Source organism: Branchiostoma floridae, chromosome 9, assembly GCF_000003815.2.
Source record: "Branchiostoma floridae strain S238N-H82 chromosome 9, Bfl_VNyyK, whole genome shotgun sequence".
Taxonomy (NCBI): domain Eukaryota; kingdom Metazoa; phylum Chordata; class Leptocardii; order Amphioxiformes; family Branchiostomatidae; genus Branchiostoma; species Branchiostoma floridae.
Window position 1 is genome coordinate 22,086,700 of NC_049987.1, and position 27,553 is coordinate 22,114,252.

Consider the following 27,553-nt stretch of genomic DNA (forward strand, 5'->3'; position numbering starts at 1 on the left):
AGTTTAAAACCACCATCTTAACTTGATATGATAAATACACTGTTTTTAAAAACGAGGGATACAGGTTACGATGCGGATAAAGGTGAACTGGCATTAACCCTTGTCACTTATCATCTAAGTGTGGGCGATAGAGGTAATTCCTAGCACTGTAAGTTATCAAATTGGAAGTGCTCATTTCAGGAAGAGATAACGGGAACTACAACATAAAAAGTTACATGTTTAAAAGTATCCAATATGCTCATAAACTTTGTTAAGTGACTTTCTTAAGTATAAAGTGTCACAACTGTTTGTGTACGAGCACACAATATAAATAGCATATATAGTATAACCTGAACTCTATTAGAAAACAATTTAAATGAATCACTGAAATTGTTGCCTTTACTTGAAAAAAAATATCCCCAACTGATACTGTGATGTGGATAAAATGCCAATAAAGCTTTCATGATAAATGCTTCAGTTTACAGACTATCTTAGGACCAGTTGTGAAGTCCTCCATAGCCACCCCAAGTTCAATAACCACCAAGCAGTACGCCATAACCAGATTCCAATTCCATGTAAACTGCTTGGAATATACAAATAGCAGCACCAAACCCTTAGAATTCAGTACATGTTAAAACCCAATCAAAAGGCTTACAGTCCCTATTTTTCCTCAATTGTTAGACATTAGAAGTAAGACCACAGAAAAAATACATACGTTAACTTTGTAAGTCTCTCTCCCAACTGAAGCTTCATTACTTTATTAGTGCAGCACAATAGCAGCCAACAAAATGATTAAGAAAATGTAACTCTAGTTCACCTTTATCCATGAGGTAACCTATATCCATTGTATCCAATTTTAAAAAAGGGTATTCAAGAATATCAAGTCAACAGATGTGGTTTCGTACTGCTATATTTTGAAAAATATTGCAGTCTGAAACCAACATCTGTCAACTTAATATTCATAAATACCATTTTAAAATCATACAGTGGATATAGGTTCCTTCACGGATAAAGGTGAACTAGTGTTATATATACATAGGCTTTGGTGTGATGTCAATATCAGCTACCAAATGAGCTAAATTTTAATCCCTTAATCTTCCTTTGTCTTTCATGTGAATTGAAGTTTTTAAAAATGGCAAAGGTAGTCCCATAGCCTTTTTTAGGCTGCAGGGGCAGTGGGTTGTTATTCACTGTGTCCAGGGCAGGGCATTGGGAGGCAGAGCCCAACTCTCTCCTCCCATTGCCTTTTACCCCCCCCCCCCCAAACAAACTCAGGTACCCTTTTTTGCACCTGGGTGAAGGGAGGAAAGAAGTGTGAGGTGCCTTCCCAAAGGGCACAACATCAGTCGCATGTCAGGGGATTCCAACCCAGGACCTCTGGGTTCTATCCCAAACACCCTAACTGTTACGCAACACAATACCACAGCAAAGTTTCTCAGTGGCATCTTCCACCTGCCATTTCGCCCCTTTCCCAAAGTTTCCAAAAGGACGTTGAACACATGGGTTGTGCAGCCTCTGTTTATCATGTGTAGTTGTGTACACCAAAGCCTGAATGTACTTTAGTCCAAGATTCAGAATCACAAATTTCATATATCTGTACCATCTGATTTTTTAAGTAGATATCAAAAATCAATAGATATCTTACAATCCTTTTAGCAGGTTAAACCAGCCAATAAACTTTAATTGAAAAACATCAATTTGATGTTTGACTTTTCTGCCCCTCTCCCTTGTTTAAAGCATAAAATTGCTCAATCACTTGAAAGCTGGTAGCAGGTACAAAGCTACCAAATCAAAATGGCTATCACATCAAAATGTATACCACATGCCTTATACTTCTCAAAAATCACAAGGAGAATTTGCCACCTCAGATGGTACAGATACATGTATGTCTCCTGTTCTGGCCCATGGACTATTTGAATTACGTTTGTTTAGTGCATTAAAAGTGCTCCTGTGAGTGAGACTTCCACACGCCAGAGCCACGGCACTCCGCAGGGTGAGTCAGGTGAGTCGTGCATGCCAGCCAATCAGCATGCAGCATCCTGCACGCCAGCCAATCAGCACACGGCACGCCAATCCGACGGACAAGCCCCCGGCACAACACACTACCAACACACAAGCATGGTCTATAGACCAGGTGGACTGGGAAACCCTACAGATTTTTTCTTTGTTTTCTCATTATGATGCTCTGGAAAGGTCAAGAATTGTTGCAAGTGGTGCGGATGCCCCTTGTAAATTTACAGAATGAAGAAATTACAGTTTTGACAAGACAAAAGAATGGTTTTGATTTTGAAATTTACCATCCTCATGCTTGTACTTCATGTACTTTGTTGTTGTTTGCTTGATGCACTTTTTAAACAGTTTACTTCATGCCAAGGGAACTAAAAGTTCTCAATTTTGAATTGATAGCTTACCATATTTCTTCCATCAATCTTGTTTTAGCCCAGCTTTAGAATGTGCTTCAATGACTTTTCACTGTCCATGACTCAGACAAGTTGACTTTTCTTCAAAAGCTGTACATTAAAGTGGGACTCAACTGCGGCCAATATTTTGCTGGTTGCAAAAAGTCAAAATAATTGTGTCTTCTGCAATATTCAATTGCTGGATAACACAGTCATGGTTCTTTGGGATGGTAATGTGTGATCAAATTTTAGAATTTTTGTAATGATAAAATAATGGAATTTTTGAAAGCAACACTCCTCTATGGGACCTTAACCAGTATCTACAGTCCACTTAGCCTATCCCTGTAATGTGTCGGAGTTGCGTACGCAGGGGCCTGTCGACGGAGAGAAAAACGACGACTTACTGTCCGCATCAGTGGCTTTGGCGGAGTGAACAGCGGAATGCGATCGACCCGCTGACTTACTTTTCTCCCGATCCTTCCCTTCACCTTCTTTCTTTTTCTTGTCCTCCTTTGGCTCTTTTCCTCCCTTCTCTGCTTTCTCAGCTGTAAGGAGAGTTTGCTGGTTAGTGAATGCGGATCACATATAAAAGGCCATATTGTAATTGTCTATCAATCAACCATTAAAACTGTCTTTTGGCATGACACATTAGTTTGAGATGCGCGCACAGACACAGACACACCTGTCCTTGGTTCTGAACACCATCTATACACAAACACACCTGTCCATGGTGCTGAACACCATCCACACACAGGCAAACACACCTGTCCTTGGTGCTGAACACCATCCAAACACAAAAACACCATTCCTTGTCTATGAACAATAGTCACAATGTGTCATACTCTGAGGAGCTTTATTTGTAACCTATTTACAAGTTGTCAAAACAATCATGAACAAGAAAGGCAGAACATATTCCCACTATCCCCCATCCAAACCTTTGCTAGTTTGTCAGCTTTTAGGATACTCTTTCCTCACACTGTCCACCCTCGACAGCGCTTATGACTCATGGCATGTCTCTTTCCGCCTGGGCACAATTGCGGTCTCCACGGTGCTTGTAAATAAATAAATAAATAAACAAACAAACAAACCTTTGCTGGTCTGGCCGCTCTTTGGATCCTCCTTCCTCACACTGTCCACCCTCGACAGAGCTTCTGATTCCTGACGTGTCTCTTTCCGGCTGGGCGCTATGGCGGTGTCAACGGAAGCAGCGCTGGTGCCGGGGTCTTGCTGCTGCCCGACCGGCTCTGCGGGGGGCGGTGGCTCCGGGAGCGTGAATTCTGGGAGAACGTCTTTCAGCAACAGCCACACCTTGTCCTGGTGCCCGTATCTGGGGAGGGAGGAGTGACTTACTTTTTCTCTTCCTTTATCTATTCTTATCTTATCTGGCATATCCATCAGTCCAATTATTTCACTGTTGGCAACCACTTTTCTCCACCCTTCTTTGCTTTCTGTACGTCTTAGTGTTTCATTTAGTGTCCACTGCGTGATATTATTCTCACATCTTTTTCGTTGCCTGCCTCTCTTACTTCCTTTCTGGACAGAGCCTCATAAACGTCTTTGTTATACTACATCCTCAATGAACAAGTGTTAAAACATAGAACAGACTCTGAGGCAATCTTACTGTAGTGGGATGGTCTCCGGCAGCCAGCCCGTCAGACAGTGGATGATGCTGGCCTCACCAAACTCACAGGACTGAAGGCCTCCGTTGTAGCTGCAAAACACAGGAAAACACTGTTCTAAACCCTTTATTCAAGGAAGTTTTGACGGTCTTCTAAAGTGGTGCGTACTGGTATGCCAAACTGGAATTGGACTTGCAGGTTTTGGTTCAAGTCCGGTTAAAACCGGAACATCAAAAAACGGTTTTCTTGAAAACATTAAATTGAGGAAAATGTATTTGCTTGTAAGCTAAGACTATCAATGACAGATACGAAAATTAACAACAAGGCTTCCAAACAAAGCTGGAGACAGGTCTGTGTCTGGACCACAGTTTAACTCTATACTTACTCGAGTGAGACAATGATAGCCTTAGTGAGCAGCATTGGCCACAGCTCTCCCAGAAAAGTGGTGGACTCAGACTATCTTTAAGTTAATAATAGCCTTTACTAGGTTGATATTGTAGCTAAAATCAAAGAGTCCTACTATACTTACTCGAGTGAGACTATTTTGATGATAGCCTTGGTAAGCAGCATAGGCCACAGCTCCCCCAGGATAGTGGTGGATGGCAGCAGTAGGTTCCCCTCCGCATCAAACGGTAATGTGTCATCAACAATCAGCTTACGCCAACAGCCCTGGGGATCAGAATAAGTTGTCAGAAGAGTTGTAGGTACCAGAAAAAAGCTTCTCTAGGTACAGGGAACAAGTTGGATTCACATAGAATAATAGAATGTTCCCTGTATTCTGAGAAAGTGGGTCCTCAGTTATGCTAAAGATTCATATCTTTGTGTCTGAAAATTTTTTTTATAATGTTGTATACCGAAAGAGAGAAAGTTTTATTGTAACAAATTTCCCCAATTGGTACGGCAGTCTGAGAGTATTTTCCATTCTTAGTCAGACAACCACAACTTGATTTCTGGATGGCATTTTCTCGAGATCTCTAATCAAGATGCAAAAGTTTCAACAAAGCCTAATTCACCTAAGAATCATCAGATATAATAGAAATATACTGAGAACTCACCATCCAGTAGAGCTTGATGACATATTTGCCATGTGCGTTGTACAGCGGCTGGTGTGGTCCCTTCCCAGCCTTGCAGAGGGAGTAGATGTGGTCCCAGGGTCGCCACGAGCGACCGTCGGGGACGGTAGCGTCCGCTCGGCTGCCTGCGTCCGTCGGCTTGTTCGTGTTCTCTGTCATTTTCCACAGGGCCATGATCTGGCTGATCACCCATCGCATCAGCTGCAGTTCAACAGGAAATTGTTAGGAGGATTCAGTGATCCAGATTGGTTAATATGCTAAGTATCAAAGCCATAGTACCGCTAGCTACTGTAAAGCATCATGCTTTATCCTAAGCCTGAGGTCGCCCAAGTCTGGAAAGCCATTTTCAAAATTCCAAAGGAAAATAGTTCTTTAGTTTTAGATATCATAGAAAAGTGCATAATTCCCTCTTTAATCTATATCATCAATAACTGTTTTATACATCTGGTATAACCATATCATTATCTCTCTAAGATATGTAAAATCTTCGGAGAGTGAACAACTTTTTTTGTACCCTACCTATGAGGATTGACACATAGAATTGACCTTACAGCGACACATAAAAACATCCCTGAAATGGTAAGGAACTTTCCAGAACCCATCACACATCTACAAGCAAAATTTTTCAATAATTCCTTACGTAGCTTGTTCTAAATCATAAACTTATAAGTAACTAGAAAGGCCGACATTTGCTTGAGAGCAAATACAGCATATTTCAGCCATCTCCCTCCCCATGCAACAATAGGCTATTTCAAAATCACCCATTTGAAAAATCACTTTTACTAATGACGGTTTAACCCAAAAATGAGTCTTACAAAATTCCCCCGTTCAAGAATGGACTCCAGTGCACCCTATGTGAATTTGCACAATAGACCAGTCCAGAAATACTCCCACTGAAACCTTGGCCTTTTGAATAAGAAACCAAATCCAAAATTGAATTTAGCAAAAAAGGTCCCAGTCCATAAAAAGGTATAATAGACCAGTCTAAAAACACTTCCACTAAAATTGAATTTTGAATCATCACCCGTTCAAAACTGAATTTGAAAAAATCCCCCTTCCGTGTGCATAAAATGGACTCTTCCATGTAAAGTAGAGCAGTCCAAAAATACATCCGCTAAAATAGGACTTTGACATAATCACTGAAGTCCAAAAAATGGATTTAAAAAAAAGCCCCCTCTATGCAAGAATGGACTCTTCCAGAACACCCATGTAAAATTGCAAATTAGACCAGTCCAAAAATAACCCGACTGAAAGACTTTGAGTTTGACAAACTAGAAGTCACCAAAGTCCAAAATATGAATTTTGAAAAATCCCCCCTCCGTGCGAGAATAGACTCTTCCAGCACACATTCTGTAAAATTGCAAAATAGACCTGTCCAAAAATGCATCCACTAAAAGACTTCACCAGTCCAATGATGAATTTTTAAAAAAAAATGAACCCCTCCGTGTAAGAATGGACTCTTCCAGATAATACCGGGCTCGCTGATTGGCTGCCACCCCCCCCTCTTTAGGATATAGATTTAGGCTAAGTGATTGGTTACCTATCTAATTAGATTAAACAGACATATATGCCAGTAGGTGCAATCTGCAGCTGGGGGTCAACGACCTTAAGGTCATTGACCCCTCTGGCTATTAGAAAATGACAAAAAAATCCCCAAATATATCATTTTGACGTAGTCTATGACAAAAATTATACATGTGTCATTTGAATGAATATCTAGTGCACCCTTTTACCAAAATTTAGGTCATTTGGTTTTAAAACCAGAGCACAAGAGCCAAAAGTGTACTTTTCGGTCATAAAATGGCCAAATAATCGCAAAATTAAGCATTTTGTTGTACCGTATGCCTCAAGTGTTATTGGATCCATGTGCGCATATGTCTAGGGCACTCCTATACTAAATTTCAGGTCATCCGGTTCTAAAACCAAGGTACAGGAGCCAAAAGTGTCCTTTTTTGGTAAAAAAATGACCAAAAAAATCGCAAAAATAGGTATTTTGTTATACTGTACACCAAAACTGATATTGAATCTATATGGGGGACTTATCAAGGCACATCTGTACCAAATTTCAGCTCATTCGGTTATAATACCAGGGTACAGCGGGCCCAAATATACAGTTTTGGTCTTAAGATGACCAAAAAACCTTAATAAAATCATTTAAGAGACAGATATGGAAAAAATGAAAAAAACGTCCGAGGGTATTGGCCCACTCTACCCTTGTGCCAAATTTCAAGTCATTCGGTTGAGGAACAAGGGAGATACCGTGTTCTGAAGATTTGACAGGAGAAAGAAAGAAAGAAGAAAGAAAGAAACATTACGAATACAATATATTTCACCATACCTATGGTATGGCTGAAATATAAAAACTAAGATTATGCCATACAATTTGTAACTCACCTCACTGTCGTGTAGATGCGCACTGTTTGCCACCAGGTCAAAGCCATCTTCTTTTTCTACCACAGTTGCAGACTTGCCCTCCCCCACCAGCTCAAATGGTCTCTTCCACTCCTTCACTCTGTCCCGTAAGGAAATGGGCAGGTCCACTTTTCCTTCGGGGTCCTCAAAGAAATGCTGTAAAAAAAAAAAGATGTCAAGATCAGGAGAAAGGTGATACTTACTAGTCTGTTGTCTGTGGAGGAAGGAGAGGTAGGCAATGGAATAGATGGAAGGATATATAAATATCAGAGAATAGACAGACATGACACTATCAAGTAAATATTAAGAGAAACAGAAAACCAAGAAGGGTGGAGAAAACTGATTGCCAGATCATCTGTGGTTCCCTAACGGTCAAATAGTTAGACTAAGGGATAGATGAGATGAGACCTCTAAAATTGTAATTCAAAGGAAGCTTACGTAGATGATGGAGATTTTAAAAATTGTAAGACTATAAATACTTTTCACAGAATGTCTTAATTTGAATCAGAAAAAGATTCTTTGCAAGGCTTCAAGGTGCATGAAGTAAAGGAGATTGTTAAGATGTTGACTTACCTGTACGGGGCTACGCTTTCCTCTTTCCTTGATAAGCCATGGAAAGTTGGAACTCTTATAATTAATCAAGCAAGCCATGCAAACTGAGTTTGCTAAGACTTATCATAACCATTTAGAAAGGAAAGTCAAGAAAATATAATAACTGTAATTTTCTGATTTTGTGCAATGTTTTTTTGTTTGCAATTTTTGTTGCATACAATTCACAGCAAACTTAAAGCCACCAGCGTTTCCGCTACTATGTAGTATGCAACTACACGACTACATGTATAGCGAACTTAAAACCACTCAAATACTCCACGGGGAAATCAAATCATTGTGAACTTAAAAGCATTGAAAAAGTAAGACTTAAGAACAGAAATAAGACAGTACTTACCAAACTTGGGCTCTTGCCCTTCTCCTTGTCCTTGCCCTTGTGCGATGCGTCCCATTTCTCCGAGTTGACATCATTGTCGTTCCACTCTGGCCACAGCGGCAGTTTCCCCCTCTTCGTGTCGGAACCGAGCACGCTGCCGGCCACCGACGCAGCTCTGTGGAACACAGATGTTACAACATTTTAATATCATCAGGACTAGTAAATATAGGTTACAACAGGGTGTATTCCACATCATGCGAGGTGACAGCCTTACAGCAGGTAGGATTGCCTGACAGCGGAGTTTTTAATCTATTTGCCAAAGAAATGGTGTCCTCAAACAAAAAATGAAAACAACAGCAATTCCAACAGCAAGTCTAGAATTCAAATTTTTGACAACGGTGCAATTGGTGCGCGCTAAGCGCGTTTGAATAATTCCATGGAAGCCCAAAGACAGCAGAACAACCGTACGGAATGTTCGAGGTATAGATAGAAATTATTGCAGTCTTTGGTTCCATGGAAGATCGGTACAGTTTTTGTGACCCTTTTAACATAAAAAAAGAAAAACAATAGAAAGTTCACTTGACAAGCAACTAATAAGATTTTCTAACTGATCAGGCAATTCAGCACCCGCTGCTATCTTTTGGCTATCTTCGGAGACTGAAAATAGTGGATTTACAAAATCTATCCAGTTAGTTGAGGAAGGTTTGTAATGTGGATCTTACAACCTGGATGTCCAAAACCTTCATCGATGTATAACCAGAAAGAGCTCTTTCTATATCAGTCAGGAGCTTAACCTAAAACCCCAAAATTGTGAACATCCATTCCTGTTAAGACATAATAATGTAGATCAAAACATAGACATTGTGAAAAAGTGCCGCTGACACATATCGACAGTTGCTACCTTTCCCTTTGAAACGTTGGCAGAGGCGCGAGCGGCGTGAACGAAGTCGGCATAACAGAAGCCCTCCGCAGGGGCACCGATTTCGGTTTGACCATCGGGTGACCGGCGTCCAGAAAGTGCTGCTCTGTTGCGGGCGCCCAGGACACGCGCCTTGGGGCCTTCTCTGAGGGAGCGCTAAGAAATGAACTGGCCATTCTCGAACTTCCAATCTGCTGTTACGAAGAAACAAGTCCTTAGAAGCCTTCCAGTATTATCTACTTGCGTTGTCAGACCATCAGCACATTCAAATTCAACAGGGAGATTCCATCAAAATCTTGGATTTCAGACAACGAACACAAAAGTGTCACTAATGATGTACAGCTAGAAAGGAAGCACTCCTTGCTCCAAACTTCTCTTGGACCTCATATCCTCCCTTGAAGAACATTTTGTAGTAAATAATGAAGACAACTTATGCCACAGAGGACTACAAGCAAGTACGATAGAGACTGCAAAATGGCCGGGTGCTCTGGTGCTACCCAGCAACTCTAAAATGCAGGTGAACTAGAACCAGTCTCTAAGAGCTTTCCGTCCAAACATTGTTTCTCGGGTGGCGTGGCGATAAGACTAACAGAATCCTTGTTGACACAGAGGCTAACCCATGGCTATAACAAGAGGCGGTCATGCCGCGCTCCACAATGCACAGATTTCCCTGCAGAACCCACAATGACTCTGTTTTTCTTCTGCACCGTAATGTTTTTACAGCAAAGTGCTCCTTTCTCTTGTTCAACGTTCTTAGTCCCTTACTGGAGACTTCCACCCAGGAAAGGGTGCGTGAGGGCTTAGAAAGCTATGTTTGTGGAGGAAATTAAGTCACAATGTTTCAACAAATGCTACTTTGCCATTAATGTACCACAAGCAAGAAACGTGACCACTAAACAATGAAAGCACAACCTAATAGTTGAAGCCTGAGCCCATAAGGACAGGACGATCCTTGTCTTAAACTGCTAGAACGTCTTTAAGATAAAGGTATCCACCTGTTAGGGTCCGTGTGGTAGACCTCCAGCTTATCGTAATACACCTCCGCGTCTTTCGCGCTCTTCAGAAACATCCTGAACTCAGAGTCATCAGGATTTCCGAGGACTGGGGACGCGTGCGGGTCCGGCGAACTTACGCGCGAGAGACGACCACGAGACAGCGACCGTTGCCGTGAGCGACTGCCTCGTCTTGTGCTGGGATTCTCCATCATACAGGGGGCTTTATGAAGCAAAGCTAATACTATCAGGTAAACTGACAGCTTTTTTAAAAAGAGATTCTAAGCCAGCAGCATACAGAATTTTGTCTGCATTAAAAATGCAGAATGTCCACAATAGTTACACAACAAAGGTCTAAAGGCCACCTGTCATATCAATTCTGGTTACAATGAAATCTTTATATCTGCTAGATTTGTCTGCGGATCGAAAATGTGATTGGCTTTTGCATAATAGATGAATGTTTGTCACAAAATTGTTGTCTGCGTAATGAAGAAGTCTGTATCATTTGCTGAAGTGTGTCCTGCGTAGTACAGTGATTAGTGACCCTGCTACAGATCTAGAAGGTGAAGGGTTCAAATCCCGGCACGCTACCAAGAAAGGTAGGTTGTCTGGATATCTTTCTGCATGAGAACTACGTAACCAGTACCAGTATTTCCTTTTATCATGTTATAAACCCTTCAGTGTAAAATTCTAAATCTACAACTTTATCCTCAATTTTGCACTTGGTGAGAGGAGGTTTTCTGGTTGTTTCAGGACAGAAACCAATGGGGAGAGTGGAAGGCAAGACACTAGGTGGGTACTGGGAACTACTTACAATGGAAGATAAAGGCCAGGGCGTGAAATAGAAAGCTGCCTCTTGACTTATGCACAGTTAGGACAATTTAACGATTTTTACATCCAGTTAGCTCTGTCAGTAACTTGCTGAAAGCTTGTCTACTAGACTTCTTATAATAAGGTCTGTACTATACTTTGTATTGAGAATTTACAGTGGCAGCCTTATGTTCTAACACCCCTACATTCTAACGTCCCTATGTTAGGGTCACACTTAGAATTTAAGAAACTGTCAGGCGATAACCGAATCTACAACATGAAAATGTTCAACTTCTAACTAGCTTGCCAGGTGATACAATGACATCCCAAGCTCCAACCCAACCCTCTTCTAGAATAGAACAAACCAAGAAAAGACGTGTCCTTACATTTGCAAAGCTCTGAACGAGGTTAATCTCGAGCTCCCGCCAAACGATTTAGGAGTTGAACTTGCGGGACTTCTGGGTAGAGCTGGTCCAGTGAACCCACCGAACAATTTAGGAGTTGATGAGCTAGCTGGACTTTTGGGTTGTGTTGGTCCTCCAGAGGTGGTCATCTGGAGCTGCCTCCATCTTCCAGCCATGGTGTCAAAAAAACTAATTCCTCCCCAAGCGACAGACTCGAGTCCTGTTTCTCAAGACCACAACTTCGGCACAAGGTTCTGAGTTCAAATCCCAGCTTCTCTGTTGTTGTGCTGAAGTCCTTTTAGGGTAATTTCATTAGCTGTCGGTCCCGTGTTTTGTCTAACAGCTTAATCCTACCTCTGAACCAGAAGGTCTTGGGTTCAAATCCCAGCCTAACTGTTAGTGTTCTGAGCCTTCCTTCTCCTCATAGAAACTCACTGTAACTGGTTGTGTTACACTTCTTCAGAGGGGCTATGTCTTCATCCTGTCTTTGGACCACAGGGTTGTTGGTTCGAATCCCAGCCTACAGCTAAACCTCCTAGGTGTTACTAGTGGTTTGAGCTTCCCAGTAGCTTAATAGATACTGTAGTCCTTCAAAGCATCGAGGCCAAGTTGTAAGTGATTCTGTCGCTGGATCAGAAAGTTGTTGGTTCAAATCATGGCCTATATCTACATGTAGCTGTTGGTGGTCTGAACCCTTGGATTCACCTCTGAGAAACTCAGTAGCTGTTACTGTTACAGTCCTTAGCTTCAGAGTACTGATGCTAAGCCGTAGGTGATCCTGGCACTGGATCAGATGGTCGTGGGTTCAGATCCCGGTATAGCTGTTGGTGGTCCAAACTTTGAAAATCTCTTCTGGTAGTTCCTTGGCTGAGATCTTAAGCTGGAAGTCTCCAGTTTCAACCTAGCTTCATGGCAACACCTTTGCACGTTACGAAGCCCACCACACTTTTAAAAAAAAGTTGGAGTAGCCGCATGTGATGGTTCAAGCCAATCAATCACTCACTCAGCTTCGCTGTACTTAACCAACCCTCCAAAGTACAGAATTGACAGACCAGAGGTGTTATACTGACAGTGTGTGGTGCAGTTTACCTGTTATTCAATACAGAAACAGCTTTGGCACTAATTGAAACAGATTTCTAAACCAAACAACATAATGGACTCAATCATTTTCCACTCCACTACATATAACCGGTAACTCCATTATAAAGTAAGCCAAAACAGTTCCTAGTACTATTCCTCTATTGTTATCACCTGCTACAACTAAAGGCTAATTTTGCGCGATGTGGCTAAATTGATTTTTTTCTAATTCTGCAAAGCCGAAGATTAGGCAAAGCATGGTTGCCATGACAACGGCAGAAACAACAAAAACTTAAGACAGGCAAAGCAAACTGGCCAATCAAAACCACCAATTAGAGGGACAACTTTTAATGGATTGGAAAGATCTTAAGCTCAGAGAATGCTAATGCACAAGCTGGTTGATTACTGTAACTCAAACGCTATATAAGGTACAGTAAGTTCTTCATAATAGTACCAAATCACCATCCAATATAGCAGGCAGCATGGCCCTAAGACCCAAAAGGTACCCAACAGTAAGTCACTTACTGTACCTTTTGGGTCTTAGGGATATGCTTAAAGTTCTTCATAATACATGTGGTAAGAAAATCACGAATACAACAGACGGCATCTCCCTTACAGACTGGAGACCTGATCGGGAAAGGAAAAGAGGATTTAGACCAAAAACCACATGTAGAAGAACAGTGTCAGACGACTTGGCGTCTATGGGACTCTCCTGGCGGTCGGCACAGACTGTGGCTGGCAGACCCAGATGGAAGAAAGAAGTCATGGCCTTATGTCTCACCAGGGACGAAGAGGATAAAGTTAAGTACAGGTAAAGAAGTTTGCCTTAGCGCCTGGTTATTTGATCACAAACAGAAGGCAGTCTTACTCTTAGGACTGTCTTGCATATATTCTACAAACTTCCACTGTCTTGGTACAGAAAAAGCTGTCTTAGATCCATGTTGGTGATTGGTTCTGTAACAGCCTGCTTTAGAAGTCTATGAGATCAAAATTGCACAGTAGCCTATGATGACCATGCAGTTACACAGATCACCACTGCAAGATGGAATACTGAAAATGACTTTGCTATAAGGGTAGTACTTAAACAGGAAATTTGAGTTGTACAACTCTTTTTTTTCTTCTCTTTTCTCTAGATGGCAGCCAAGACTTTTGCAGGCTACATGGAGGCAAGCTGAAGGGATCCTCCAATGCAACTGTCCTCCTAGAAGAGCTGTTTTGCTATAATAAGAAGAGATGGCCGTAGCAGCTACAGAAATATCTTTGTGTACTAAGAGGTGAGTTGACATACTTTTATCTTACCGTACTTCAAACACGCATACAATAATGTAGGGGTCTTCATTATCTTAATTACTAAACCTCTAGCCTGATCAAATTGTGTTTATAGCAGCCTGTCAAACATTGCTGGCTATCAAAAGGACCAGTTACAGCCCTAGGCAACATAGACTACGAAACCTCAGCTCAGAAAAAGAAAATTGCTATGACAACTAGTTTCAAAACTGGCCAGCGTAAAGTCCTCACCCAGATCTAGAAATAAGTAGTAAGTATTTGACACTTTGAGAAAGCAACTACTAAAAAGTTTAACTCACATATAACCCGTACTTGTACATTAACTTTTAGTTAAACACTAAAATCTTGCTAAGGTATCTTACGAGTCTTAAAATGTCACTATTTTTCTATATCTAATGTTTGTCACGACTGCAGTGACAATTTTCTCCCTGAACACACACAACCCGACATCTGACCCCTGCGATTACACTGGTCGCCACGGCGATGTTTACACAGCAATACCGTGAGTAAACAACGTCTGCAATACCCGCATGTCGTCAATACTACCGTCTTAATCTCAGCCCAACTTAAGTCACAAACATAGCAAGAAAAGTGAAAACAAATATGGTAAGAAATCAATAAGGAACCCCAAAGACAGTTTAACGACAAGAACAAGTTAACAACTTCTTTAAGACAGTCTTAACTAACGAGAAGTCTTAGAATGTAGCCATTTTACCACCTACCCCTCATAAAACCTAACTGCCATCCCTGTTTAACGAACCTCCAGTCCACACACAGTACTGTAACAGTTGTACACAAGTTATGAAGTAAACAGATCTCAACCCCCCCACAAGAAATAAAGAAAAATGGCTCTAACCAACCTTGACGCACTCATCCCCTCACTTGTATAAACTATGCCTGGTGGTTTACTTCACTCAAGCAAGAACGAGCCGTCAAAATGTTCCTACCACAGGTAGGGGTCATCGGCGATAAACAATACAGGCATACCCTAAACAATTGGGCAGGGATAGTGTTCCGAGGTATCCGTGGTGATAGCCGGGATTGGTTCACCGTTCCAGAGTCCCGTTGCAACTGTTTCTGTTCCTCCTGAATGATGAACAATCGAAGACCAATCACCGCGGGACATAAACTGATTTGAGCCTAACTAGTGGGCACTTGATAGTCTGGGTACCAATGCATTCCAATTTACTACCACTGCTCCTACACTTCTTCTTGTACTACTACTCCTTGCCAAATCTTATCCACCAGTTGCTGACGTGTCTAAAAAACATCAAGGGTATACTTGACCCTCCCAGAAACATCTAGCAAAGTGATGATCTGTATTGAATCAGATGGTCGCCAGGCTAGGTACCATGTACTTGAACAATACCTTAGAATCAAATTTAAAGCTGTCCAGAGCAAATCTCATGTTAAGACCTTTAATGTGGACTTAATGTGGACAATTTCCAAATGGCACTTTTAAAGGTAAGGTTAATATTGTGTTGTGTTGTGTTGTGTTGAGAGACTCATGACTAATATATCTATACATTACATTATATATTACTTATGAAAAAATATTTTCTATTATTCAAATTCTACGTTTCAATAATAAATAAGGCAGTGTAATGTACAATGTACAATAGGGCTAGGAGGAAATCCTGAATATGACAACATTCATTCCCTAAAACTGTATGCACAGACAAAGGTACAGATTTCCCTATAAGACTCAGTTTTAAAGTTCTTCTTCTTCATAATTAGATAGACAAAGCGCCTGGCGACACATCATGTCCTGGTTGTTTTCCAATTCAGTACAATAATTTCAGTTCAGTTCAGTTCAGTGATGCCAGCTCTGTATACTTAGGCCTAAACTCTTAGATCCTTCCCCCTTTTGACAACCCCTACCAACATACCAAATATCATCAAGATCCATCTACGACTTATCAAGATATACTGTCTACAGACAGACACACACACACACAGTCTGGTAATCATAACCTTCTTGGCAAGGAAACTCAGTGTGTGAATGTTGAGACATCAAATAGATACTTAACAATCCATAGTTCTAGAGCAATCTAGGTTTCCATTTTAGTGCAGACAGATATAGTTAAAGACAAGCATACTGCTCCTGCTTAAAATTGGCCCAAATGTAGTTAGACTAAATGGCTATTAAGTGATGCCCATCTTTAGCCCAAGCTACTTTGTAACAAAATACTATTAGACAAACTTTCACACCAAACTTTCTCATGAATTCACCATCAACTATTGCCAACCATACTTTGTTTGAAGGTATGTAAACAGTTCTAGAACAAACAGGTGCTGCAGACCCTTGAACCTACCTACCAAACATGTACCTAGTCCCTTGACTTCCAGGTCATTAGGAGGACAAGGTAGACATAAATGATAAAGATCGAGAGTTGTCTCCAGGTTTATATGGAAAACTGACTCACACACTCACTCACTTTCCGGTTTAACAGTAGTTGACATCTGAACGTCAGTGAACTTGGAAACACCAAGAGTTAGATGCTTGAGAGGGTTCTGAACAAAACTTAACTTCCATACAAGTGCTGTCTCCAGTACCTGTCCTTTACTGACAGGATGGAAATTTGCTTGTTGGGACAGAAAATAATTTTACCCCATCTGTCCCAAAAATGACGTTTCATGAAACTGTTGAAACTGTACTTAAATTGAGTTATCTAACCAGGAAAATCAACAACATGAGCTCCCAAACAATCAGAGTGAGACGGAAAAAAAGTTTAAGCTAGAGACAGCCCTTTTCTGTACCATAGATGACATTAAGAATACTCACTCTTCCCTGATCGACACTTCGGCGCTGCCAGGAGGCTTCCCCATCGGGGAGCTCAGAGCACTCACCACTGCCGCAAAACCCTTCTTCAACATCTTGGATGCTTTTGAAACGTCTTAGAGTAAAAGATTTGTCTTACACGTGTTATAATTGATAGATAGCCACTCCTAGTCGAGTATGGCAAGTCTACTGGTTTGCAGTCCTATTTTGACGAGCCATCCTTGCCTTTCTCTTTGCCTCGACGGCTGCTACCCTCTCAGTATCGAAGGTTCAGACACCGTGGTTACAATTAGTGACCGTTGGAAGTGGAATAAAGCTAACAAGGCTCGACTCCAGGCCAACACGACGTGTACCAAAACCTGAAGTTCTCTTTCCAACTGCCTGACCACAAACTGGGCAGATGCTGTGACTGTTCCGTTGAAATCAGAGAACCTTCTGCATACGTTTCACTCGGTGACATAAACAGAGGACCTGATACTGTGAAAACCCCACTGTTTAATAGAAAATGTTTTGGGTGCCCTTCAGAGAGAGCAACAACAACAGGAAAGGACTCAAGGATTAAGTGGTATAATATGTCTTGAAAATAATCAAGAGGAAGCGTGAACAACCAAGAAACAAAATCTTGTCTTCAAATCTTTCTGTATCGGGATAAAAACAGATGGATGTGACGGTTTGGTATATGTCAAAAGTGTACATTAATTATGTTCCCTGTTCATTGCTCTGAACTTGGCCCTTGACCTTACCACCACCTGAGCTCGATCCCTGCTAGGAAACATGACGTACCAAAACAAAACACTTACTAGTATGGTGGGTTGGGCATTTGCTAAAAAGGCCCATTATGTAAGGTTTGTGGCAGGTCGTTCTTCATTGGTCAACTGGCTTTTGTAGTAGTACACAGCATCAACATAGTTTACAAGTAGTTGGTATCCAATTCATACTGGTAATACCCCCTTTCCACTAGGACGGCGCTCTCGCCGTGCTCTCTCTGTTACCTAAAATTTGACAGATCACTCAACGAATTGTATAGAAAAGTAACAATTTTTTGGTACACTTTGTGTGTTTTGTTGTCCTCTCAGTCACACTTTTACATGCTGTATGATATACCCTCAGGCTGTATGAAATCAAAGTTAGGTTGCAGTGAGAGCGCATTGTACGCGCCGTCAAGTGCAAAGGCTTTATGGTTAAAGGCCTGCTGACGACTTCCTCGCAAACCTGGAACATGATTATATTGGTGCATTCTTTCATTCATTTGAGCCTTTGTTGTGCCTAGTGGAACATACATGTAGAGCAGTAAGTTCCCTTGCTGTTTTAGCAACAGGTGCGTAGAGAGGGGTTGCTAGTCCTTTCCCTTTAAAATGCTTGAGGCACCTCCTTGAATATGGGATCAACATTTTATGTCCCTTCTGAAAAACGGGTGCAGCCCAAAACAAGACTACTGAAGATGCCCTTCCCAGCTGCAGGATTGAACCAGGGTCACACAGTCATCAACTAGTTGGACCCAGGAGATCAAATGTAAGGATTCTATCAGTAGAGGTACAGGGACTGTACTGCACTGTCTATCTGTAACTGTAGCAAACAGAAGACAGCAACTCTTGGAGAGAAAAAGTGGACATGGTCCTACAGACAAATACAGACAATAGGAAAACAAGCGAAGACATCTAAGTCGATACAGCCAAACAACCCCCGAACATGATGAATATTGTATTGTTCTTGAACATTTGTACAACTGTTTTCTTTTTAACTAACTTTTCTTGGAGTAAAATACGCCCTTCAAGAGTCGCCAGAGTTAATTTTGCGGAGGGCACTGTACGACTGCCACAGTCCCTGGCACAGCTGTGGAAACAATTCTACACGCACACATGCATGCGCACACAAACACACACGTGCACACACACACACACAGAGGCATACACATGCACGCGCGCCCGCATGGAAACACGTGCACCAAGCACATATAGGGCAAATGTATGTCATTGTCATTTGGGCCACTGACAGCTTTGGGTCACTACTGCACTAAAGCTTAACAACATTTACAGAAATCCTTAACCAAAACTAAGTCACAGTAGTTTACTTGCTATACTGAAAAGCAGCTGTGACATATTATGTCTCAAGTCTTACATAAAACATCATCAAGTAGGCACACTAGATACTGATGTCTCATCTACTGCATCTGTATCTGTATAGCCGGCATAACCACCATTCAGCATAACACACCAGTTTTGCAGGCACGTGGTGCGGCAGCAGCTGGTTATATTACACAGAAGGACCCGTCACACCTAACTTTTGCACATATTTTATCTGTATCTATATAGCTTCTCATGAAATAAGAAGACTGATCTAAGACTAAGGACTTTTTAACCTTGACAGTGTCACTATTGGATTCTAAAGCCTAGTTCTAATCAGCCTTGATATTGGGTGTTCAAAAGATTTGGGCTGCCCCACAAAATGTGGGGAGGGGGGCAAGTGACAACTTGCATACCAACAAACTAAATTTTCTTGGTCACCAAAGAAGGGCATTACTCTTGCATTTGGCTACTGGTAACCCAGCTTGGGAAGTAAGGCGGGGCTTAAAGGTAACTAACACGCCTGTTTTGCCTTCTATAGACTGGAAATATGTCGTTCTGTTTCATTTAGCCCAGCTTTAAACCTGATATGCGAGCGCCTTTTGTGAAAAGCAGTTTGTCATCAAACCTTACACGGGGTGCATGTAACCCTGTCACCCGATATACCTACTCTTTGCCCAGAGCCGAGCCAACACGTGTGCCGGAGTCCCTCTTCTTTCCTTTGGAAGCCATCTTTCAGTAGTGGCTCATTTGCACAAACTTTCTCTGGGCTACTTTTCTTGTTGACAAGTTCGGCAGGTCGACAACTTCTCCAAGAGACAGGGCTAGCTACTGTTGGGTTGCTAAGGAGGGGCAAAGGTCAACCGTAGAGGAGGCATCCGGCCTATCCCACAATACATTGCGGTTTCCGGTCTACGCCAGATATATACGTTGGACCGGAAGTTCTAGTTCATTCGAAACTATGTCGGCGCCTCAGACGGATGGGAAAGCGGTGTCTCCCGGCTTTTCGTCCTGTAAGCATAATAATATAAATAATAAAGACAGCTAATGTTCTATGAGGCAGATAATGTGTATGAAACATATGGAATTCCAGATAAGGATAGAGACATAGTAACCTTAGCGGGAATGAGGGAATATCATAAAGAGCGGATTAACTCAGCATTGTACCAGACACTTTCTAGGTACATCGAGCGGACAAACAGGTTCAGTCAATCATTCTCTTGCTGATATCATGCACGAGTAAGCACCCTGGGAATAAAACCACTTGAAACCAGATCACAAGCACCTTGAACCGGAAGCAGAATGAACCGGAAGTATACAGCACCTTGAGTCTACGTCTAGCGCAACACAGTAGACGGAACCAGCCTCACGGAAAACAGGGATATCAAATAATTTGTCAGTTTGTACCGTATCGATAAGTCGCTATTCCTGACATGGGAATGCTTACAAGCTGATATTGTGTCTGCCAACCTGCGGTGCGGCCGATTTTCTCTGGTAGCTTCAAATTGACAGCGATAATCCCGGGGCTGCCGACAAACAACACAAGTGCCAGCGCAAGGTCACCAAAAATTCCCCGCACCAAAGCTGCTTGGAGTGGCCAGACGTTGTGTGGCAAAGGTGAGTCTCTACCATCTATCCTTGCACAATTTTGTGTCTCTGGCATCCTTTGTAAACTCAACCTCCTTGGTAAACTATTTTCTCCGTATTTTCTTACAAACAGTCGCCGTATCGGGCGAATGTAAGTTGTTGGGGGGAGGGGGGCAAAGCTTGTTTTGTGCGGAGGAGACATGAACCGCAAATACCATGACGTTTTTAACAAAACCAACGTAGAATTTCAATATCAGAACATATGTTTCAATTTTGATTGGATTGAAAATCTGGGAGGGGCGACAAAATTGTGCTACAAATCTGTTTCAGGGCTCAAAATACCACCTACATATGCATGTTAGTGCAGGTAAAATTGGAGTTTTTTTCAGGTATTTCTGGTGTCTATCTGCACCTATATTAAAATTGCACTGGTCCATATACTAGGTTTTATACATAAATGTCCTGGAGATGTAGGTGGATTTGATTGTTATTAGCTCAGCATTGACTGTTACCAACTATTAAGTATATATAAAAAAATGGTTCCTGAACAATTTTAGTATGATCCATACTTTCAAAATTCAGAATGGTGCAGGTTAAATTTGTCTGGTGCAGGTAATTTTCAGTGTTACCTGCACCAGTGCAGGTATGCAGAAAAAAGTATTTCGAGCCCTGGTTTTAGATCCAGCGTCGTGTGTACACTGCCGTGCTAATTTGTAGCAGGGCCAATACTTAAAATCAGTCAAGTCTAATTTTCCTGCTTGTAATGATATGGACAATAGTAAACCGTTACAGTAATGTCCTGATCTTATGATCAGTTAGGCCTGGATGATGTATGCATGGGCTGGCATTTTTGCTGGAAACCTTTACAGTTACAAGGTTGGCAATGTAAATGTAAATGTAAAATTTTCCTGCAAAAATGCCAACCCATTCATACGTCATCCAGGTGTAACAGTACTGTTCAAGTACCGCCAACCGACCATGCAAAATGGCTTTGAGCCTTTTGGCATAATCAGTTGCGTACTTGGTTTTGTGAGTTTGGCTGCCCGGGTCCAGTGTGATAGGTCGCAGATTCGAATCCCGGGGTTGAGCTTGCGGTAAAAACTGTTCTACTCGCCTCTAGCGTTTCACAGGACTAATCATGATTAAAATTTAAGTGTGCCTATTATTTCTGTGTCATGGATTCAATCTTATCCCTCAATACAGTGGTTCGACGAGGGCGGTGAATTCTAAAGCACACCTTAGAGATGGGAGTGGGAAGGCATCACACCTTCGTCAGTTGACCCCCATCAACCACTGCAGACAGCCTTGATGACTTGGACTACAGTGATGAAGACAGTGAGTTGTGAAGCAGTAACATGTTTAAAGATTATGCCACAGAATAATGATAAAAATATGTGGTGATTGCAGTCTTTCAGTAGTATCTAATACACTTTATGGAAAATGTAAGATATTGCAACTGTAATACTGTATATACAAGGTAAACCGTATGGAAAACTCAAGACGGTGATATCTAAAGCCTTAGTAAAGGAAGTTGCATAACTCTATTGTCTATAGTATATACTAGTGATATAGTAGTAATTGTGGTACAACATGTTGTATCTGTCATAATTTACAGAGAAGACAAATCACTATTATACACATTGTTTTTGTCATCTGCTCCCCACTTGCCTTTCTTCACAACTGCTATTGAAGCTCCAAACCCATTCTGTACAGGGTGTAGTTCAAACTTGGGTGTAGATGGTAATGTAACAGATCCAATTTCTTCTCTCTTCATTGCTTTTGTAACTTTCAGAATCATCTCAACAGGCATGTAACCAATAAGTTTCCAGTGGTTTACCAAGGCATCGATTTTAATAGCATTTCTGTCCTAATGGTTGTCCGCTTCAAAGTCCAATCTAACTGGAACAGGCCTCATGTTGACTAACATTTTGTCTTTTACAGCTGCAAGAGTGTCTTGGTATTTCCTTTCTCGTGTCAAGCCGCTCTGTTCAATGGTGGCTGCCTCCAATTCTTCATCATCATCACTGTCTTCACTCTCTACTGGAGATGGATGGGAAGTGGCTGATGCAGGAGTGAGGGAGCCACTAGCTGGGCAGCAATATGGACAGTCTCCATAATCCAGCACCGGCATGTTCTCAGGGGTATGGATGCCAGACTGACTAAGAGTTGGCACAGTCAGTGGGACTTTGGTGATGTGCTCCCATTCCCATATGCATATTGCAGTTGTTACGGCACTGCAGGAGAACTTCCGTGTTTGATATCTTAACTTCTGGACATGCTATATGGCTATCCTTTTCAAATAGTGTATTTGGTATATCTTATAAGTAATTGGTGAAGTGTTGATCCCCTAGTGGCTTCTTTTGGAACTACAGGGGCCAATTTAGTGTTGATAGCTTACATTATATATGCTATATCAGGAAAATGTGACTTGCTCAATATTACTGTCCCATTGAGGTAGCCAGAGAAATATGGATTTCTTTTGTCAGGAATAGCCTTCTTGACACAGTACAAACTGACAATGTTGCAGCACAAAAATTAACATTCCTGTGCAAGTGGGTCAAGTCTGTATGTATATTTTGTATACTGAAACAGTGCACTTGATTGTATTACGGCAATAAATAATTGAAGTCATTCTGTGAAATTGTCTTCATTTTATTATTTATTTGTCAAAAAACAGAACTTGTTACACAACACTGCTTAAAGTCTTCACACCACCCAATGTAGAAAGAAGGTTGAAAACAATGTGCATAGTTTTGCGTATATTATTCAAGAAAACAAGGGGTACTTGTATGTTTGTGTATATATCAAAATATGTACACACGTGTCGAGTTCAAAATATAAGAATTGTTCAGTAGACGTGAATGTGCGCCTGTATCTTCATTCACTGGTGGCACACCCACTGCAAATTTGTGGAATCTCTGCTCTATCCATATATTCCATAATTAAAATCTGCATACATAAACATTAGTATATCCATACATTAGACACTATATAGATACTATGGGATCTCTGAGTTAGAACTAGTGGCATCTGTACAGCTGTCTTCTGGCTGTGTGGACGTGGACATCTCAACAAGGGGATATCATTTACGTGTTGTTCTCCTATATGGGCCCGGGTTGAAAAGAGCACAAAAATACGGAAGACCGTGTTGTCTATGGCTAAGCTGTCACAAAACCGGCCAGACATAACCTAAAATGTGCAACATGTAACTGAAAATCACAAAAAAAAATAGTAATCTATTAAAGCTACGTGCCAGGGAGACATCAACGCCGACAGTGAACAACCGTGTAGATATCGTTTACACAACGCAGCCATAGCCCCCCTCCCCCAAATCTCAAATTTCTCAGCAAAATGTGGGGACCTTAGATTATCACGGCACCCAACGCAAGCTAAGACATCATAGTACATGTTAAACATACTGAAAACCTAAGGTCCCCACGATTTTTAGTAACCGAGGCGAAGATTCCGTCCGGGAGCGTCATGAAATGAGCAAATATCTTGATGTTTACGTAACGCTGTTCGAAGATAAAATGCCCAATTCTAACGTATAAAATACATGTTGCCTCCAAAGGAACACATAAATAGAATATTCATTGCCTCTACGAAGACACTAAAAAACAATAGGCCCCTAAAACTGCACAGCCACGGAGCAGAAAGCCTTGAAAGTGGGCAAGACTGGAAATCACCTTCAGTCTCACATGACAAACAACCGGAAGTCAGGGGTCAAAGGTTAAATTGCATTCTGGGTAACCCCGGATGCCTCCTCTGGGTCAACCGGGAACTGTCAAAGCATCCGCACGTGTCAAAACGTCGTCTGACATTCGATATCAGGACAACGACCTCAAAACGCCAACTAGCCATAATCTGACATGCAAACAGATTAAATCACAAACAGTGGAAGGGTAATTAAAGTTTACAATAGTCGTGATTTTCCAATGATTTAACGAACACGTCTCACGCGATTGTTGCGGTGTGGTTGTCAGCAAGCTAAAAGCGCTTTCTAGCGGTTTTCGATTGCATAACACTGTCGATGAGTGCGAAAGTTTTGCAACCGTATTGTAGGACAGGTGGTCTCTGTTGTCATCAATCTTTCCTGCCCGAACGCAACGGTAGCTAATTGTGGAACAAATGATTGATTCATCAATTAATCAGTCATTTAACGCTAATTACGTAACGTTACCAAGCGTTAAAGTTTGTTCTTTCTTTCTTTCCTTAGTTCGGGGTCACGAGTTAGGTCTTTTTGGCGGAAAAGAAACATACGGGCTACACAGTTGACCCTGGTTTGAAAAGGTGGAAGGTAGCTTGACTCTAGAAAAGTTATTGGTACAACTTGAATGTTTATGCAGTCTGTGGACTCTTTGACTCTATACCACACATGCCAGCCAAGCAACCAACCAACCAACACTAAAACGTGGATTAAAACGTGGTATAACCCCAACGGTGATGTATTATATAACACCATATGTCTCTACTACAATAAAGTTATATTTACGGAGTTCACCCATTGTAGTTCAACACCTCAAATATCAGCATAATGATCAAACTCCCTGGACACCACCGTTACTAACGCCAATCAATCAAACAACAGTAGCAACCAGAAAACGCAAAGTAATCATCTGCAAAACTCTACTGTATTTACAGCGTATCCCGGAGACCACTATTGGTACTATGGAAGCCAACAAGTCTAGAAGTCGAGGCTAAAGTGAAGCCTAAAATGCTTTATCTAAGGCAGGTCAATATCATATCTGCAAAACTATACCTCTATTTACAACGTATCTAGGAGACCGCTATTGGTACCGAGTCCAGGAGAGAATCAAGCCTAAATTGCTTTATCTAAGGCAGGTAAATATCATATCCAAGACAAACTAATAATGCTTCATTATGAACCCGGCATTGTTTGCTCTTCTCTATTGGAACAACTAAGCCTATGATCCGAAAATCTACCCCTGTTCTATAGCGAGGTCACAAGCCATGGTGTCTAGATCGTGAGAAAGATGATAAGCTCTTTCCACTAGACGGCGATTGCTGGACGACCTTACAGCGACCAAATTGGATTTGTGTGACCAATGATTTTATGATCATTGAAATATGATACAAGTTGTGTAAAAACATAGTTTAAAAGACAACAAACATGCACAATTTCGCTAACATTGGTCATCATTCACTCTATTTTGCATGATGTTTTAGCGACTAAAAGTCTGGTGGTGGAGACTATGTTGAGGTTTACCTCACCTCACCCATCCCTTGACCTTTGAAGACTATTCAGACCAAAGATATTATTTAAAAAAACAGTTGCTTTGAATAAAAAAAGAAACATAGTTTACGTGTTATTTTCTTTCTTTTGTATTTATACGTATCGTAAACCCATTGAACACTGACAAAATGACCCACTTATTAACTACTTCTGGGAATCGAGACTGTAGTTTGAGAAAGAAGGGCTTAGTGTCACGCCAAACTGCCTCACCGTGCGCGGGTCCTATGGTCCCCATCCTCGTCGACTGGAGTCAAACAGGGTGCGGCATAAGTTTCTCTCCGTCTTTGGCCGGTCTTCCTCGGGGAGGTCATGTCTCAGTGTCGGCGGGCAAACAGACGCCCTACGCCGCCTGGTAAAGTGAGATTGCCCGGTTCCCTAACGTCGGATCCCGTAGAGTGTGGTCCAAAGGTAAGTATATCTAAACGGATTAGAGGGTACAGAGTACCGATCCTCGCTGTTGTCGCTGTTGCATGCTACTGAAAAGGGTTGCAGTCCTGAGTCGAACGCTGTCTACTGTTCGTATTCATCGCATCCGTCGGAAAATACACAGTCGGACAATGTCCCATATATGTACAGTATACAGTAAATTTGTATGTGCTGTAAATCCACAGGAACACCTTGGCCTAACATGGCCACCAATTCAACAGCAAGAAGTGAGAAAAGACTTGAGTCAGTCATGGGAGTGGTTCCTCCTCAAGAGTGAAGAAACCCTGGCACGAGTGAGCACGTCCCGTAGTATACGTATTTCGTCAAGACGAGCTAGAAGAGCCGGTCTTTCGTAAGCTAAACTGTACTGAAGTGACGTTTCATTCCAACGTTGAACCTGGCAGCCTTCTGCACTATGCATGGTCCCCCACAGCCCTTTCAAACAGCATGTTCCCCAGCGGTCCTATACATCTCATAGTATACTTATGTCGTAAGCAACAGTAGAAGAGGAGGTCTTTCGTAAGCTAAACTGTACCGAGGTAACGTTTCATTCCAACGTTGAACCTCTCCAGGCTTCGGCACTATGCATGCTCCCCAGCGGTCCTTTCAAACAGCCACTCAGCCTCCAGTACAAACACCGCCTTCTGTCCGTCGCCAAGTGCGATTTCACAGGTGTGCTTTGTCTCCAAACATAACCCTCTCACCAAGAAACGCGTCCTCAGGTGGTAAGATCTAAGCTTGGAGTTCTACTCAGAAGAAGACAGAAGCGCGAGTCTCGAAGAAACTCTTCTGTTGATAAACCTCACTGCAAGCACTGCCTTCTGTCCGCCGCCAAGAACGATTCCTCAGCCGGCTTTGTCTCCAAACATAACCTTCTCACCAAGACACGAGTCGTTCAAGTGGCAAGCTTAACTCCTTAAAAATCTAAACACGGAGTTCTACTGAGAAGACTTGGAGAGAAACTCTTCTGTTGATAGACCGCCGCGACTGCAAACAGTCTGTCCGTCGCCAAGAACGATTTCGCTGGTGGGTTTTGTCTCCGGCAAACATAACCCTCTCACTTAAACTCCACAAGTGGCAAGCTTAACTCCTTTAAGACATAAACTTGGACTTCTACTCAGAATAAGACGGTAATGCGAGTCTTGAAGACACTGTACCACTCGTATTACAGCCTGCGCGGCGTGAGGTACATGTGTAAACCTCCAGGTGTACTTAATCTACCCACTCTGCCATGACGAACCCATGGCAACATCCACCGCTTATTTTATCCGCGCCAAAGTCCTGATAGATGTGGAAATGATTGCGAGTTTACCCGTCCTTTGTGTGGGGGGCAGTCGGTAGAATATACAAGCGCCGGCTTGGCGAGGTGCCATGTATTAATAGCATAGCGATGTGAACTTCACTGCTGCCATGGCTGTGGACTTAACGTGAAGGAGAAGAGGTGTAAGCAATTCACTTCATCTAAAAATAGACCCAGTAACAAGTGCGGCGCAGCAGGTATCCATCCGAAACGAGCTCGGGTGTGACCAAAGTCCCTCATTCAAC

At 41.9% G+C, this 27,553-nt stretch overlaps 1 protein-coding gene and 1 long non-coding RNA gene across 2 annotated transcripts in view; one reads left to right on the forward strand and one right to left on the reverse strand.

Moving 5' to 3' along the window:
- LOC118422312 (androglobin-like) overlaps positions 1–27,553 on the reverse strand; it is an 85,852-nt gene that overhangs the window by 32,515 nt on the left and 25,784 nt on the right. The window contains exons 4-10 of the mRNA XM_035829831.1: positions 8,429–8,582; positions 7,465–7,638; positions 5,053–5,271; positions 4,527–4,666; positions 4,000–4,089; positions 3,467–3,705; positions 2,783–2,923 (exon numbers count right to left, since the gene is read on the reverse strand). Coding sequence (XP_035685724.1) covers positions 2,783–2,923; positions 3,467–3,705; positions 4,000–4,089; positions 4,527–4,666; positions 5,053–5,271; positions 7,465–7,638; positions 8,429–8,582 — 1,157 coding nt within the window. The remainder of the gene's footprint in view (positions 1–2,782; positions 2,924–3,466; positions 3,706–3,999; positions 4,090–4,526; positions 4,667–5,052; positions 5,272–7,464; positions 7,639–8,428; positions 8,583–27,553) is intronic.
- On the forward strand, positions 19,852–22,958 carry LOC118422553. The gene is made up of 3 exons (XR_004831928.1): positions 19,852–20,358; positions 21,532–21,663; positions 22,270–22,958. It is a non-coding gene; the product is annotated as an uncharacterized LOC118422553 (long non-coding RNA).